This window comes from Hetaerina americana, unplaced genomic scaffold (assembly GCF_022747635.1).
Source record: "Hetaerina americana unplaced genomic scaffold, ioHetAmer1.1.p SCAF_7, whole genome shotgun sequence".
Classification (NCBI taxonomy): domain Eukaryota; kingdom Metazoa; phylum Arthropoda; class Insecta; order Odonata; family Calopterygidae; genus Hetaerina; species Hetaerina americana.
Window position 1 is genome coordinate 30,863,006 of NW_027287316.1, and position 17,910 is coordinate 30,880,915.

The 17,910-nt window shown below is 35.9% G+C and overlaps 1 protein-coding gene across 1 annotated transcript in view; it reads left to right on the forward strand.

The window, feature by feature from the left end:
* Positions 1-17,910, forward strand: part of alphaCOP (coatomer subunit alpha) — a 28,753-nt gene that overhangs the window by 8,128 nt on the left and 2,715 nt on the right. Inside the window, exons 8-17 of the mRNA XM_071595285.1 lie at positions 318-457; positions 1,924-2,148; positions 3,733-3,895; positions 6,583-6,816; positions 7,677-7,862; positions 9,370-9,564; positions 13,781-13,958; positions 15,312-15,517; positions 16,712-16,906; positions 17,721-17,874. Coding sequence (XP_071451386.1) covers positions 318-457; positions 1,924-2,148; positions 3,733-3,895; positions 6,583-6,816; positions 7,677-7,862; positions 9,370-9,564; positions 13,781-13,958; positions 15,312-15,517; positions 16,712-16,906; positions 17,721-17,874 — 1,876 coding nt within the window. The remainder of the gene's footprint in view (positions 1-317; positions 458-1,923; positions 2,149-3,732; positions 3,896-6,582; positions 6,817-7,676; positions 7,863-9,369; positions 9,565-13,780; positions 13,959-15,311; positions 15,518-16,711; positions 16,907-17,720; positions 17,875-17,910) is intronic.

A 17,910-nucleotide genomic window follows, 5' to 3' on the forward strand; every position in this document is an offset into this window, starting at 1 on the left:
TATACCCATGGATATTGGAATTGGGCTCACAGCCAGATGTCTCCCTGGCATGATACTAAAAATCTCAGTGCAGACATTATATTCTAACCTATGTTTAATTGGTTTTCAATTTGATACGAAAAAATGTGAAAATTTTGACCCAAGGAATCAAATTCTCATTTTCAGCATTTATGTAATGCATTAACGTTTTCAAGCAGTGAGAGTTTAGTATTGACTGCACAGTTTTAATATTGTTTTTTGCTGTACAATTAGGAAAATGGGGTAAGCTCAAGGCCACCTTCTGAGATGCTAATAAATGTTTTTTTTTTCAATTTTAGCTCATGATCAAGAATCTGAAAAATGAAATCACTAAGAAGGTACAAACGCCTAATTATGATGAAATATTTTATGCTGGCACTGGCATGCTGTTGCTCAGAGATGCTGATGGTGTGACCCTATTTGATGTGCAGCAAAAAAGGTACATACAGATTGATTGAAATAATGTTGAACTTTCAATTATAACCAGTATGATTTTATATAGGTTCGGTGAAAACAAGGGGTAAAATTTAATCTGGTAATAATAGTCTTAATTGCATTAAAAGGTTGAAGGTTATTTTTTCAATCATGCATTACTAGAAAAATCCTCCTTGTTTGATTGGTATAATGACATCTAGGAATTTGTGATTTTTGCATTCTCAAACAACTATGGAATTCTCTGGTCCAATGATCACATTAACTTCCAACATTAGATGTTTGATTTTATTCATATTAAGAGTTAATTATTGCTCACTTCACAATAATTGTTAAAATAAGCTAAAATACCCCCACATAGACATTCAGAGGCCAGTTGGACCAACCACAGTATGTGAAATAATCATAAAGTGAACCGTGTAACAATTTTATTCATGAAAATTCTATTGCATCAGATGTTCATTGATAACTAACATTTTTGCTGCACTCTGCTTACAGACTGCTGGATACAGAACCAATATGGCTAATTCAATAAATTTTAATATATATTTAACAACTTAATGACTACAGTAATGAACTTCACCTTATTCTTACCAATTTTTGTGTAATATCTCATACCACCTGATGCATTTTTTGCATTATTTATACATTTGCCAGCTTTAATTATTGACTAAATGCCACTTTTATTGGTACACTTTAATTATCCACTAAAGCTAACCAGAGGATGGCAAAAATTTTCAAAAAAAGAGTTGGCAATGCAGAAGTTTATTATGCATGTTATATTCTAAAAAAACAACTTCTACTGATCCCTAATTCAATGCTATTGGTCATCTCATATTTTCTTGGTCTCTAATCTACTCTAATATTATTTGGATAAAGTTGGTGGGCAATTGACAGGCAGCCAGTATTTATGTTATAAGTCCCTAATTTTCTAAGCATGGAAACAACACCTCTGGATTGTGAAAAATCTCAAAGGAAGGAGAGTAATTAGATTTTTACTATACCAATAGAAAATAAATAATGCCAACTTTCTATTTGTTCAAAGTGCAATTCTCATTGTAATTAGAAAACTTCTATGAGTTGTAAGTTGGATAGTATTAAGACTTTCAGGTTAGAAATCATTTATGGTGACATCTGTGGTCTGATTTTTCTCATTTTCAGTAATGATACATTTTGAATTACTGTATTTCCCCATTGATTGCAATTTAATTGTCATAATATGTATCTGTAAAGTTTTCTCGCATAATTCAAGTAATTTTCATATCATTATTCATTTTAGAAAAATTACTTATTTATGTCTTCCAAAACATTTTGGAAATACTAAAAATTTGCCCAACTATTAATCTGAGATTATTGATTGGCAGTGATCTTAAGATCTAATTAGGGAAAAATTGTAATTTTCTCTTTTCTGTGTCTTGATTTTATGTTTAAAAACTATGGTGAAACCTAATTAAATATCTTTAATATTTTCAGAACTCTGGCTCAGGTGAAAATTGCCAAGTGTCGCTATGTTATATGGTCATCTGATATGTCCCATGTTGCTCTACTGGCAAAACATGCAGTCAACATATGCAACAGGCAGCTTACCAGTCTTTGTTCCATTCATGAAAACACGAGGGTTAAGTCTGGTGCCTGGGATGACAGTGGAGTTTTCATATACACTACAAGCAACCACATAAAATATGCCATATCTAATGGGTAAGCTCATTTCTTGGGTGATTAGGTTAACATTCCACTGATATATACCTCTAAAATGGTGTTCCATGAGGTGTTTGAGAGAATTTGTAAATTAAGTGAACATTTTTGAATTTCCAGTTTAAGGAGGATTGCATAAGTCATTATATTTTATTATAACAATGGGGATTTGGGTATATCTACAAAATAAGTTGCAGGGTATTGGTGCATAATAATTATTTTGCATTCTATTAATTATTTATGACATGATATCTTGATTTCGTGGGGAATATTTGAACAGAAACTGCAAATATACATAGCTTTCGCACTGTTTTCTTTTGGGGTGCACAAAGTCCAAAGGAGCCTCATTTAATTAATTTTTGTATATTTATAAATTCTCACTCAAAATGATGGGATAGCTAGACATACTCACAAAGTTTTGGCATCCAATTAATGCATGCCATTTTAAATGTTATTACATTAATATTGCATAAATAATATTTTGAACTATGAAATAGTTTGCAGGGTTCTACATGTATTGGAAATAAATTTTAATTCAAAGTTGTATGATAGTGATGAGTTAATGCCAGTTCTTCTCAGTACTTTGCGGGAGTATGGTACATCTTAAGTATTCATGATGCTTGTCAATATTGCACAATAGCTAAACCCAGCTGCTGTATAAAAATTTGAAGTTTTAGGTATGCTGTGAAACCTCAACTTGATGTTTATGAGGGGACACAGATAAAAATGTAAAACCAAAGTCCATGTAAAATTAATTTGATTGAGAAGAAATTATATTAAAAATTTACCTAATGTAAATTGTATTAAAATGTAGAAATGTATCTATTCATGTTTTATAAATTGTCTCTTATGGTTATGATAAATTAAATAAGTCTTCTATTTTAATGCAAACAGATTCAAATAATATGCTGTCAGTCTTCATCTCATGTGAATCCATTTCATAGGGCCAATCGTGAAGTGAATCCTAGAACTGCGTTGCGCATGCAACAAACTAATATTTTATAGTCCAACTGATTTTAATATTATTAATAATATAACCATAAAAATGTAGGGTTTAATTAAAAATGTCAAAAATATTTTTTTTAATCAGCTTATCACCTCCAAGATGTACACAAATATATAAGGCTTGTTTTGCTTTGTTGTACATGGAGGCCTACCAAGACCATGAAGGAAATATGTAAATTCAAGGGTTTACTTTATTTTCTTCGTGGGAATAAAAACAGTCTCCAGAATTTACGGAAGTCTGGATGAAAATAGTTTGTTTTGTGCTTACATTTATGTTACTAAATAAAATGAATGCTAAGCCATTTTCAATGTATGTATAAACTTAGTATGAAAATTTTGTTTCCATACATTTGGGGAAAATAGTACTGAAGCGTTATAATTTATGCATAACAGCTGATATTGAGTCATACCAGGTGCTATCATGAATACTCTGTGGTATCCTTCATACTTGGTATTTACTATAATTAAAAACAGATGTTGATCTATCACTTCTAATATTTTTTAATGTTGTTTTCTGATTTTACTCCTAATTTTTCGTTTGTATTATTTCTTCAAGTCATTCTTACTTTCCGACAATTCCAGGGACCATGGCATCATTCGTACCCTTGACCTCCCCATCTATCTCACTAAAGTTAAAGGAAATGAAGTATTCTGCATGGACAGGGAATGCAGACCACTTATTTTGAACATTGACCCCACAGAGTTCAAATTTAAATTGGCTTTGATCAACAGGAAGTATGAGGAGGTGAGTGTATCATGCATGATTTATAATTAGCCAGAAATTATGGGGTAAGATTGGTGTACTAACCTTTCCGACCTGGGCTTTGGTTGTGTTCCCAAATGACATTTTTATGTGGTGTTCGATTCCCTACTTAGAGTTTCACGTGGAAACTACCTACATTGGAGTATCCCATCTGTCACACATCACATCTCATGCGACACTTTGCATTGCTCTGTAACTTTTCAGTCACCCATATGACATCTTAAAATCTTTTCCAAAGCAAGTGTGAACTGCCTTGTTATACTTGCACCATTGCTCCAAATAAAGGAATATTCCTCAATATGATCTCCACAAACCACTCCCAAACTAATTTAATTTGTCATGTTCACTGGAAGGATTTTTTTCTTTTGAATTTAAATTTGTGACCTTAATAAATAGATTCTACGTCTATTAAAAGCTTTGAAATTTTACCCTTGTGAGCTTCCTCTTTTGTATGAAATGTTTGGAAGTTTCTAGTCTTTGTAAGAGCGCAGATGTTTCAAATCTTTCTTGATTGCATCATCCTTCTTAATTTCTTTTACCTCGTCCATCCTTCTTAATTAGCTTTTACATTTTCACATTTAAACCTCTCATATCTGCTTCACTGAGTTTTTTTCATAGCAATCAATTCACACATATTCTTCAGTATTAAAATACTATGTGGCCTTGCAACTTACCACCACCAAACAAATGAGGCTGGTAAGATTGAAATTTTTAAAACTGACAAACACAAACTGGCTGCAAGCACAAAGATGAGCCAATGTATGAGTTAGCCTTTATTGAGTACTCAGGTGTAATAGGTCACAATTTCATTATCTTTATTTGCCCTTATGCCGACCTATCTTGGTTTATCAGTGTTCATTATCCAGGTCAGTCCATTTTGTGGCTTTTATTCCTGTGCATTTACATTATGTTTTTAATTCTATATATAAAAAATAGCATTGGCAACTATTCTCTCAACTCTGCCTGTCATCCTCATTACACTAGAGGAAGGTACAACATCCATTATGGGAATATAAGAACTAAAGCATTGAAATTAGGACCCAATGAAATGGGCATCAGATCATATAACAATACCCAAAAGTAACGAGGATACAAAGGGAACTGCCGCATTCAGACATAAATTAAAAAGATATCTACAGCAAAATATATTTACTCGGTTGACGAATATCTCAACAATATTCCCGACCAGTAAGTTCATACTCTTAGTTTATACGAGGGTCATCCGGAAAGTAGTACCCGTTCGTGAAATAAAGACACAAAAGTAAATATTAACAAACATAAAAAATTTTATTTGAAAGAGGATACTTTAAACTACTTCTCAACATAATCTCCAAGCAAATTAAGGCATTTGTCATAACGTGTGACAAGTTTCTGTATTCCTGCTGCATAGTCCTTCGCCGCCAGCTCATTGAGATACGCGAGGGACTCATCTTGCACAAATTTTTGCATAATGCAGATGGTGTTTAACAATTTCATGAACAATTGTTCGAGAAACATTGGGAAAATGCTCACAGATGTCATCAATTGTGACGCGCCGATCGTTCCTCACGAATTCGTCAACTGAGCTCACCAGTTGGTCTGTAATGACAGACGGTCTCCCCGAACGCTCATCGTCGTGTGTGTTCCCCCTCCCCATGTTGAAGTTGCGACACCACCGCCGAACAGACGACTCGTCCATTACATTGTCTCCATACACCTCCTTTAATTGGCGATGAATATCACATGGGCGAACGTTTCTTGCATTGAGGAATTTAATCACTGCCCTCACTTCACAACTGGCGGCGTTCTCAATTTTTTTAAACATTGTAAACAATCACAGAAACAACACAGGCAATGCTAGCGTCACGCAACTTGGCTCAGAGAAGGCAGACAAGCCACTGAAGCTATCTGACCTCGTCCAGCGGCTACTCGCGTCATCAGCACTTCATGCGGCACGAACGGGTACTACTTTCCGGATGACCCTCGTAGCAATGGTCATGGTCTGACTCATGTTGGTGATCAATGATTTTTCTGAATTGATATTTCATGCGCACGTCCAATCGAGCCAATGTTCATGGGTTTGTACCAAATGTTATGTAACTGTGAGCACCATTTCTTTTTTTATGTATCTTAATTGAGCCTGTGTCTTTGCTCCTTTTTGATGTGCCTTATATCATGTACACACACCACTCACCTGGTATTTTTGTATTGTGATCTCTGGGCAAATAAAAAGCAATCATGAAAGGTAATAATAAAAATATTGCGGGGTAGTTCATTTCCTTGCTTGAAATTAATTATTTCCATTGAATTCTGCCTTGGGATTTCACTAAAAACAGTTTATCATTCAGAAATCGATTCATGTTCTGCATTAGACTGTTTCTGTCAAATAAGGAACTAGAATACACTAAAATCCTATAGCACATGCTGAGAACAAAACTTCTTTCTGGATAATACAGGTTCCTCTCTTAATACTGATTCTATTTATCACAAGTTTATATATTGGATTTTGTGAAGGAACCTGATTGTATGCATGCTCGTTCCAGTGAAATATTATTCTCCTGAAATGAGATTTAAAAATGTGGTGAGGAATATCCTGGTGTGTTAAAAAAATAATTGGTGACAATGATCAGGCTGTGTTCATTCTATGCTAAATAAAATTTGTCATGTTTTGTTTGCTTCTCTTTTTGTAGGTGTTGCACATGGTGAGGAACTCACGCCTGGTTGGCCAATCAATCATCGCCTATCTCCAACAGAAAGGCTATCCTGAAGTTGCCTTGCACTTTGTAAAAGACGAGAAAACACGCTTTGGTTTGGCTTTGGAATGTGGAAACATTGAAGTAGCCCTGGAGGCTGCCCGTGCATTGGATGACAAAGCTTGTTGGGAGCGCCTGGGTCAAGCTGCCCTCATGCAAGGGAATCACCAGGTGAGGCTATGGTGGCTTCGATGGAGGTAGGATTGAGATGACTGGTACTGCCTTTCTTTTATGGCTGCAAAATCTTAAAAGAGTATTGAATTACCTTAATAATATCTCATATAGTAAAATGTGACTGGTGGCTCTGAGAAAGTTGTAAACATATTTGATAGAAAGTACACAAAGGAATTGAATGAGGAACTGTACAATATCCTTATAGTGGCAATTCAGTCGGATATTTTAAAGTTTCTAGTCAAAAAAATATTTCCTATCTGCCAGGAGATTTAATTCAAGCTTACTTGTCTTTCCCATGACAAAGCTGACAGTTTTGGGAATAGCACTTCCACTCAGGAGCGAGCGCTGCAATTAGAGATATGCCCATATTTCAAGTGGAGAGTGGAAATGTCCACTTCATATTTTCATTAAATTTTTACGACCGCATGCAAACGTTTTAAGGTATAATTTCAACCTTAATGTGTTGCAAGAGCCTTAAGTTGCCACTAGGTCTCAGGCTAATGCAATCCCATATTTGTTTCTTGAAATATCATTGTACCCCATTATGTAGTCAGCATAGGCTAACGCTAACCACGGAATCAATGTCATTACTTTATAAAAGGGACCAATAAAATTTTGTCGAATTCCAAATTTGAATTCAGGTATGCCTAGGCTAAACACCATTCAGGCAACATTTGTTAGTGGTTACCTGAGAATCGCCTTACTTAGCATATGCAAGATATAGTCTTCAAATACATAGGTTTCTAACTATTTATATAGTATGGTGAGATTGTGTATTTGCTGCAGATTTTGTTAGCTTTGCCTTACTGTATTTTTTAAATTACACCACAAAACATTGCAATTTTTTTATCTTACAGGTAGTAGAAATGTGCTATCAGAGGACCAAGAATTTTGAAAAATTGTCATTCCTGTATCTCATCACTGGCAATCTGGATAAATTGAGGAAAATGACAAAAATTGCTGAGATTAGGAAAGATTTATCCTCACACTACCAAGGGGCATTGCTTCTTGGAGATGTTGGTGAGAGAGTAAAGATTTTAAAGGTATGTGTGTTCAATGAACTCATTCTCATGATGTGGTTGATTCCTATTTTTTCTTGTTGTCACAGAGTAATTTTTGCTGAAAGTTTACTTTGAAGGAGAGTGGAAGAATAATAGAAGATACAACAGTTTTATCTCACATTGAATTGACAGCTAGAAACCACCTAATCGTAAGATATTGGGTTTGGCATTTTAAGTATGAGCTTCCTTGTTTGTGTTAAGGTAGTGAGTTTTCCTCTTGGCGTGACTCGGAGAAAGGCAAAAAACATATATTGGTTCCACAATTATATAAGAAAAATAAATACAATTGGGTACAATTTACATAAAGTTGATATTGACATGTACAGATATCCACATAGCAATAATTAGCATTCTAAATTCTATGGATATTTTTAATAACATTTTTTTAAGGAATCCTGGTGAAACAGAAAGTAGGTCAATTTAATCACAACTGTTGGCATCTCTCATAATCTGGTTAATAAACGAGTAGTTAGTGTAGTTTTGTGCATGATGTCTAATTTCAAAGAGTGCTTTTGGAGAAATGGAGGAATATCATGTGCAGTTTGGTAATTTCCTATGAGAATGATGTGTTGTTATGACACCAGTTCATGGTTTTCACTGGCCATCACACGTCTAAGCGTTATCAATAACCAAAACAATATCAATGCTGACTGGAGTGTTACCACAGAAATGAGGGATAATTCATCAAATCTAATGACAGACCATTAGAAGAAATCAGGAAAAAGATATCCCATTCATCAGGAATAAATCTGGAATTGGAGTCTAGGAAAAAAGTGGCCACCGTGCTAAATATTTTTTAAGAGTGTGCACAGAGTTGGTTTTGCAGGAGCTATGACTATTTCTATATTTAATGTTACCTGCATATGTTCAATGAAAACATTGCTAGTATCCATCCATTTACTGAATTAATGAAACTATACAAAAGACATTGGACTATTATATGATTTCCTGCTTTGTATATTATTCTTTTGCATTGAGTTGAGCATCTCAGTACATGACCAGTTAAATTATAAGAGTTCTATATATTCTATTGTTTCAGGCTTCACTTCGTGGAAGTATTTAATATCCATACTAAAAAGAAAGACTCGTACTTTTCCACAAATCTGTGGAAAAGTATGAGTCTATCTTTTTAGTATGGATATGAGAGTTCTTGCTGAATCTCCTTAAGTGAAATGTTTTTGGTCAGAAGTAGAAAAAAATATCTGCAAATAAAATCTGAAAAAGCATTAGAACTGAAGAGAGAACTCTCTCATATCTTGACTATGATGAAAGGAATTGTCTTTATTATAGATAATATCATTGAAAACTGAAGTTGGATGGAGCATACCAACTATAGTAATATTATTCAATTTTCATAATAAACATGATTCTGATATGTCCATATGTCTCCATGATGAAGCAAAAATTTTCTCTTGTGTTGAATCACTCTAATTCTGCAGCACGTTCCTGTGTTAGCAATGATTTATCATGTAACTTTTATTTCCTACAGAACTGTGGCCAGAAAACTCTGGCTTATTTGACTGCTGCAACACATGGACTAAGTCAGGAAGCTGAAGCATTGAAAGCACATTTCAATATGGATTCAAATAATTTACCTGAAGTTAACAACAATGCAGTGTATTTGAAACCTCCTGTATTTGTAATGCAAGCTGAAGCAAATTGGCCTCTCCTCACTGTTTCAAAGGCAAGTAAAATAGTTATCCCTGAGGTCCAAATTGTCATTAGTAAATGTATGTATGTGTCAAATTTAGGTGAAGGATATGCATAAATTTTCAATAGGATGCCATCCATGCATTTCTGGAGGGAGAGCATGTTTGAGTCCTTTATTCTATATTAAATGAGAGGGGTATGGCTATTCATAAAATCATGATTAATATGACTAGAATAAATAAAATCGCGGAAGCTTCATCTACATCTACATAATACCCCGCAAGCCGCCGCAAGGGCGTGTGGCGGGGGGTGTTAGGTCACCAACCGTAAAAAAGAAAAATACCACATGCAAAAAAACAACACGGAAAATTACACCCACAGCAGCGCACACACTCATGCAAAAATCCCTTCATCCAATACTCATGCAAACACATATACCGCAAAACAACTAAAAAACTGCACCCCATGATGCGGCACGAAAGCCATCCTACAACACGGAAGCCAGGACACAACAAGCAAGAAATTGAAACACCACATGAAAATGCACCACGAAACACTCTGCCCCCAAAGAGTCTTTAAAAGGCAGGGAATGCGACCCAACGTTGCAGGTAGCAGGAATTTCCCCCCGCGGAGAGGGACGAGGGATTGAAAGGGAAACTTAAAAACAGATGAACAGAACATGAATGAGGTCATTCGGGAAGAATGTGTTAATATAACAAAACACATAAGGTTAGTGGAAGAGCATGCATTTAAATACAACTAATTATTTTTTAGACGCTGAGGGTGGCAAGTGGAATTTTTGCTATCTATAACCCTGCAGTTGCTATCCCGTATTGTCCGTGGGAAGAAGGAGTCCTTGAGTCGGCTAGTTCTGGCATCTATTTCCCGAATTTTATATGCATGATCCAAGCGACCAATGTATGTAGGAGTACGAATAATTTGCGAGACCTCGGTGCTGAAACATGCGGATCTAAATTTATTTAATAAATTCAATCTTGCATTGAATCGTCTCTCAGCCAATGATTCCCACCCCAAATCCATGAGCATTTCGGTGACGCTTTGCGTTTTATCGTAGGAATTTTTTACAAAACGGGCTGCCCGGCGTTGAACCTTCTCAATTTCCCGAATGAGGCCTTTTTCACTCGGATCCCACACGCTGCATGCGTATTCTAAATGAGGCCTTACAAGAGCGTGGTAACAACGTTCCTTGACCTTCGAGTCACTTTTGCCGACAATGCGTCTAATGAATCCCAATCTTTTATATGCTTGACCGCAGACTTTACGTATGTGAGTCCCCCAAGTTAAGTCTTTTGTGAATGTGACACCTAGGTATTTTACCGTATCAACTACTGCCAGGTCACCTCCAGCTAATTTGTAAGCAAATCCCGTTGATCTTTTAAAGAAATTTACCACTGAACATTTATTATAATTTAGAGTCAATCCCCAGTTAGAACACCATTTAGTAATGCAACCTAAATCCTGCTCTAGAATAAAACGATCCTCATCCCCAGATATCTCCCGATAGATCACCGTGTCATCCGCGAACATCCTAATTTTACTTTTCACTTCGCGGTTCAAATCGTTAACAAAAATCAAGAAAAGCAACGGCCCGATCACACTTCCCTGAGGTACCCCCGACGTGACTCGAACGCTGTCGGAACTAGCGCCATCAAGGACTACCCTCTGTTCCCGCTCTGAAAGAAAATCTTTAACCCAACTTATGGCGCCCTTGTTTATACCCGCGACCTTTAATTTATGAATGAGTTTACCATGTGGGACCTTATCAAATGCCTTTTGAAAATCTAAGAAGATGGCATCCACTTGCCTACCTCTCTCACCCGATAAAAGTAAATCATGTGTAAATAATCCTAATTGGGTTTCGCAGGACCGGGTTTTCCTGAATCCGTGTTGATTGTCACTTAAAAAGTTAATATTGTCAAGGTGTCTCATTATTGAACTGACAATTATGTGCTCTAAGATTTTGCAACAGATAGAAGTGAGAGATATAGGTCTGTAATTACTGGGATCCTCCCTGTCACCACCTTTAAAAATAGGCGTTATTTGCGCGGTTTTCCAAATCTTAGGTACTTTGCACTCCTTGAGGGATTTTTTAAATATAAACTCAAGGTACGGGGCAATGTTTGGAGCTAAATGTTTTATCACCCTAGCTGGTATATTTTCGGGACCCGGGGATTTGTTGGGTTTAATCTCGTTAAGCAATTTTAGAATTCCTTGTTGGTCCACTGTTATTTTTTCCATGGGTGGAGTATGTATTGTTTCTTGGAGATGTGCGGTGGCAACATCATTCGAGAAAACGCTTTGGAAGAATGAATTTAGGATGTTAGCTTTACCCTCACTGTCTGTATGAATTATATTGCTACAATCCCTTAAGCAAGCCACGGTTTGTTTACTCCCATTTACTTCCCTAACATATGACCAGAAAGCTTTGGGGTCAGTGTCCAAGTGCTCGCAAAGTACTTTGCGTTTAAAGTCCAGTAAGGCGCTACGTAATTGTGTTTTGGTTTCAATTTTAGAGGATCTATATGTGTCCCATAATTGTTTATTCTCAGGGGATGATGTATTCACGCCTGCCCTCTTTACCCTAGAGTGTAGCATTCTCTGCTTTCGAAGGGCTTTTCTAACGTCTTTATTGTACCACCTGGGGTCGCGATTTGCTTTAACGTATTTTATAGGTATGAAATCTACGATTCCTTTTTGCATGATATTGACAAATTCTGTCCAAGTTTCTTCCACGTTGACATGACTTAAGCGGGTTTTGAACTCGGGTAGTGAAGAGTTTAATTGATTGGCAAAAGATTCAAAGTCTGCTTTATGGTAATTATAAATTTTTCTTTTTGGTTTAACAATCATTTTTATTTCTATGTCCAAGTGGACATTAATTGCTTTATGGTCACTCAAGCCCTCATCAGTTGATACACTAATAATACGTTCAGGCGTGTTTGTAAGAAATAGATCCAATATGTTCTTTCCACGGGTGGGCATGCGTACTGCTTGATGGAGGGAGTTTCTTTGAACCAATTTTATCATGGAATTGCAAGATTCGCGATCGCGGGTCCCAGATTTAACGATATTGTTGTCCCAATCTATACCAGGGAGATTAAAGTCGCCACCAATTATGTTTATGCTGTTATTATATTTACGTGTAAAATTGTAAATTTGATCGTTGAGGGTGTGAAGTGTTTTCAAATCTGAGTCTGGAGGTCTGTAGAAAGAGCATAAATTTATGTTGGGTTGATTGGTCCGTATTAAGGTGCACCAAACACTTTCTATGTTATTATTTTCAAATGAAACTTGCCTGCTTTCAAAATGACTTTTAACTGCCACGAAAACCCCTCCTCCGGGTCTTGTATCTCTATCGTGTCGGTAAACTTTGAAATCTATTGGGAAAATTTCTTGGTCGTTTATGTCATTGCACAGCCAACTCTCTGTGCCTAATACTATATCAGCGGAATGAGTTTGGATTATGTGTTCTAGATCCGCTGATTTGTTCTTGAGGCTTCTGCAATTTATAACAAGTATAGTTCAGTTATTTTGATGTTGAATAACGTCCTTATTTGTGCCTGACTGTAGTTTAGGACGCCTTTGTGGGGAAGTGCGTGTCACAATTCTTTCTAAATCAATGCCAGTGTTGTCGGTGACTTTTATATTTTTATTAATAATATTATACGCGCTATCCCCAGATGTTACTGACCCACTAAGTGACCTGCCCTTTATCCTAAAAAAGGCCTACAGTGGTCGAGTATCCTATCCGCCACCTTACTCGCCGCTTCCGCCGTGTAATGGACCCCAGATCGGTTAAGGGGAGTCCTGCATTTTGTATAGTCATGTTGTCTCATGCTTGGAAATGATGGTATCTAATCTTGCTCTTTTAATTTTAGTTTTTAAATGCCTCTTGAACACTTGAAAGACATTGCATAGAGGTTACATGCTACTTTTATTCTTAAGGAGTCCTTTTATTCATTGAGAGTCACAACTAAAATTTTTCATTTCACTCTTTGTAATACTGAAAGTCTGAATGATTTACCTTCTAATGAATTGATTATTATGAAAACCAATTAATAAAGAACAAATTTTTGCAATAGGAGGGAGTTATCATGGGGAAATATTCTTATGGCTGAAGGTAATGCAAAACTCCCTTGATGGGAGGCCTGAGTTTCCAAGGTTCTCATAATAAAAACTGTGTTGTGCCTTTAAACACATGAGATTTTCATATCAGTTTTATTTTTCAGGGATTTTTTGAAGGTGCAATCATGTCTCAGGGCAAAGGCACGATGGATGCATTTTTGGATGTGGAAGATGGAGGAGGTGAGGGATGGGGAGTGGATGCTGAGCTTGGCTTGGATGAGGAAGATGCCGATGGGGAGATGGCAAGCACTAAGGCAGCACCCTCAGCTCAGGGTGAAGAAGGTGAGTTGGTAACACATGGCCATGTAACTCAATGTAATTCAATCATCAAATTCCCATATCTCTTTGTAAATATTTTGGTACAGGTATTTCAAGAGCCTTAGACAAAGCCTACTTATGGTCCCATGATACTATTACCAGGTTTTTTTCCAATATCTTAGCAATAGAAAACTGAGCTCAACTCATATCAAAACAATATCAATGTAAAGAGTAAGCAGTAACAACAAAGATGAGCTTTTTGCTTTTTATTTCATCAAAACCACAGTTATGAACTATAAGGCCAGTTTGATAGATGAGGGTAGAGCTCACCTAGTACTAAGCCTAGCAGTGTGTTTGGGAAACTCACACATCAGGTTAAGGGGTTCAGGTCTTTTCCCCGTACTGCCTAGTTTCCCAGGAAGTCCTGCCACCTTCAAAATCACTCAGCCAAGGGTGAAACTGTGCTTGCCCAGAGGTGTCCCCAAGAATCAAACCTGAGCCCTTCGGTCTGTAGTCGAATACTCGACTCACTGGACTACTTCATTCCCATTTTTTAATCCATATTACATCATAAAAGTTATTGTATCTATTTTTAAAAGGATTGCCATTTACCCTAATTCAAATACCTATCAAGGCAGCTACCTTAACCATCAATGTTAAGCCATCAAAGTAATCTATTCCTTATCTGGGCTTATTTCTAATTAGTCAGTTTAGTTCAGTGGGTAATAAGCCATGACAATCCTTTCCATGGTTCACATGCTAATCTAAAAGTCATGAATTCAAGTCCTGCCTTGAGCAAGGTGTTGGGAACTTGGTTAGTTGGACCCTTGGGACAACTGACCATGAGTCATGACGGTTTATCAGGATCCTAGAGGCAAGCTGACCACTAAATACATCTGGAACAGCAAAGAGGACTCATTGCAATGCCTCTTTTATCAGTGTCATATTAAAATTGCACTGATGCTATTTATAGTCAAAGGACTGGAAACATTTATTAAAATAATGGAAAGAAAAATAAACTGGAATTCTGAGCATGGTAGAGGAAAAGATAGTATAAAAGTGTAATGTTTCATATTAGATAATTAAATGATTAACTAATTTCATATATAGGTAAATGTCTAATCACATTCTAGACTAATGATTCTTTGAGCATCAGTGTTTTCTTAGAAAATTCCTTGATTTGGAAAAATGAATTTTCATGATCTTCCAGCACTTGCAAAAACTTCTTTACGAATGGGATAATGGTGATCTTGTAAAATTATTGCTACTATTGTTTAAATATGAGTAATTCCTTGTAATTCCTCAGGGAGATAAATCTGGGTGCTTGATAACAACATTACATATAGTGTTAAAATAATAATGCCAAAATGCCCTTAGGAGGTGGATGGGATGTTGGAGATGAAGACTTGGAGCTTCCGCCCGAGTTGGATGGTGCAATAACAGGTTCAGGAGAGGAAGGTTATTTTGTCCCACCAACCAAAGGAACATCACAAGTCCAAGTTTGGGCAAACAACTCTCAACTGCCTGTAGACCACATACTTGCTGGATCATACGAGTCTGCGTTCAGGCTGTTGCATGAACAAGTAAGTGCATTCCAACTTAAATGGTGTAATTGAATGAAATTTATGCAGCAAGGTCCATGGAAATGAGAAGTACAAATTAGCTTGAACAGTGGTATGCTACTTGGTAATTGAAGTGGACAAAAGAGGATTTATCTTGATGAATTGAATGATGAACCAGTCATTGAATGAAGTGCCATCAGTGGATAAATGAAAAAAAACATAATTATTTCAAACAAATTTTATTCTTATTTAGATTTAGGGAAATGTGTACACAGGTTTGATTTTTGGATTTGTTGAATCACTGCATGATACTCAAAAATGTTTCATCAGCATTATATCTGCATTTCCCATCGAAACAATGAACCAAAACTTTAAACTGGATATATTAGTTTTGCCATAGCCAGTTATTTTTTGGATTGGAGCGCATGTATTGAATTGTATCCAATTTTTGACCTATGATCAGAGGCTATTGTATAAGAGGTATATGCACATATGCCTTGTTGAAATTTTACTCCTTTATAAGTGAAAGTGGACATTAAAAGGAGTGGCTGCGTGATATTATTGTTATTAAAAATCCACATGTGCTGATAGATAGTGTCAGGTGGCACACAAGTCCCAAATAATCACAAAGGTAAAATCAGTCATTAAACAAAAGTACACTTAAAGGGTACTTCAAAAAAGACATCTCTTTCTCAAAGCAAGAAAATCACCATCTCATTAACATCAATCAATCAGCAAGAACAAAAAAGATAAATTTAAAAAAATTAAGCTATTGCATATAATTTTACACCACACATCAATCAAATTATTACATATATTTCTTACATCTTTTCTTAAAAGTATGCACTCAGTTAGGAAAGGGCTCAAATAGTTTTGCAGGTATTTCCCAAGGTGATCCAATCAACAATTGTTTTGTTTTGAAAATAAATTTTTTTAATTAATTCTTTGTGCCTTGAATTTGTGGTCATTTTTCCCAATAAAATTTGGGTTCCCCGCCTCTTTCCTAAGATCTGCCCAAGCTTTCTCCCCCTTCAGAATGCTGAACATTCCACTAAGTCTGCTTATTTTTCTTCTAGTTTGTAGAGGTTCCCAGCCCAGATAAGAATGGCTGAAAAGAGTTTTTTCACTGCAATTTGAATTAAAGAGTTATTATTAAAGAGTTGTTATTAATTTTGTCATTTTGTGATAAATTCTTTCATTATTTTTTTTCCTCAGGTTGGTGTGGTGAATTTTGCACCATATCGCATGGTATTCTCATCCACATATAGTAGAAGTAGGACATCATTTCCAGCATTGCCTTCCCTTCCCACTCTTTATGGGCACCCACACCGGAACTGGAAAGAAGCTGGTCCCAAAGGGGGCATGCCTGCCATTGGCCTTCGCTTGTCGGATTTGGTTCAAAGGCTTCAGGTTGGTGGCATATGTCCACTTCTCATTTGGTGATTTCTTAATGAAATTCATGCTATTTGAGTCCAGCAGTTTATTCAGAAAAATGTAGCATATGATAACTTTTGCTGTTTGCTATATTATGCAATCAACTTATATTTTATGAATACTAATTTGAAGCATTAAATACTTTGCAATTAGTGTAATCAGAAATGTCATTAGATTCTTTTTACAAGTGAGAATATTATTTTGTATTGTGTTGTAGCAGGAGTCCTAATTTTTTATAATTTTCCTGAAAGAGTTCCTTGTTCCATAATCTTATGAATTGTTTCAACCTGTGAGCCTTTGGCATTGTGATTGTGTGAATGTATAGGTTGCTCTTGCATGCTGTCATTCACTAGTAGGGAAGCAAATAGCACATTAATTTTCAATAATGTTAATTCAAACAAGTCATCAGTCACAAGTAAATTTAAGGTAACTTGCCATTAATTCTCAAAGTGATGTGTAGTCAGACTTTTACTCCTGGCTTCCTCCTTACCATTTGGAATTAACTTAATCCCTTCTTACTCACTAGTACTCTTACAACAAACTAACTTATGTGCTTAATTTATTCTGAATTTTTTTACATTTTATGAAAGTATTCTGCCATTTTTTGGCTCCATATATTTGTGTTTTTCACAGTACACATGTACTATCTGGAATTTTATTTTTTTATATTTATACCTTCTTTGTTGTTGATTTAATTACCTGTAATCGTGTACAGTGTTCAAGTGTAAAGGATGGAAAGGATACTCTTTTAAGTGTTAACATAATCTCAAATTTACTGTATACATTATAGGTTTGTTACCAGCTGACAACTAGTGGAATTTTCCATGAAGCTGTGGAGAAATTACGAAGTCTACTTCTCAGTATTCCTCTGCTTGTTGTTGAGCATAGGCAAGAGATAACAGAGGCTCAGCAACTTCTTCAGATATGCAGAGAATATATTCTAGGTCAGTCCTGCTTCCATATATTTATTTTATATTTGG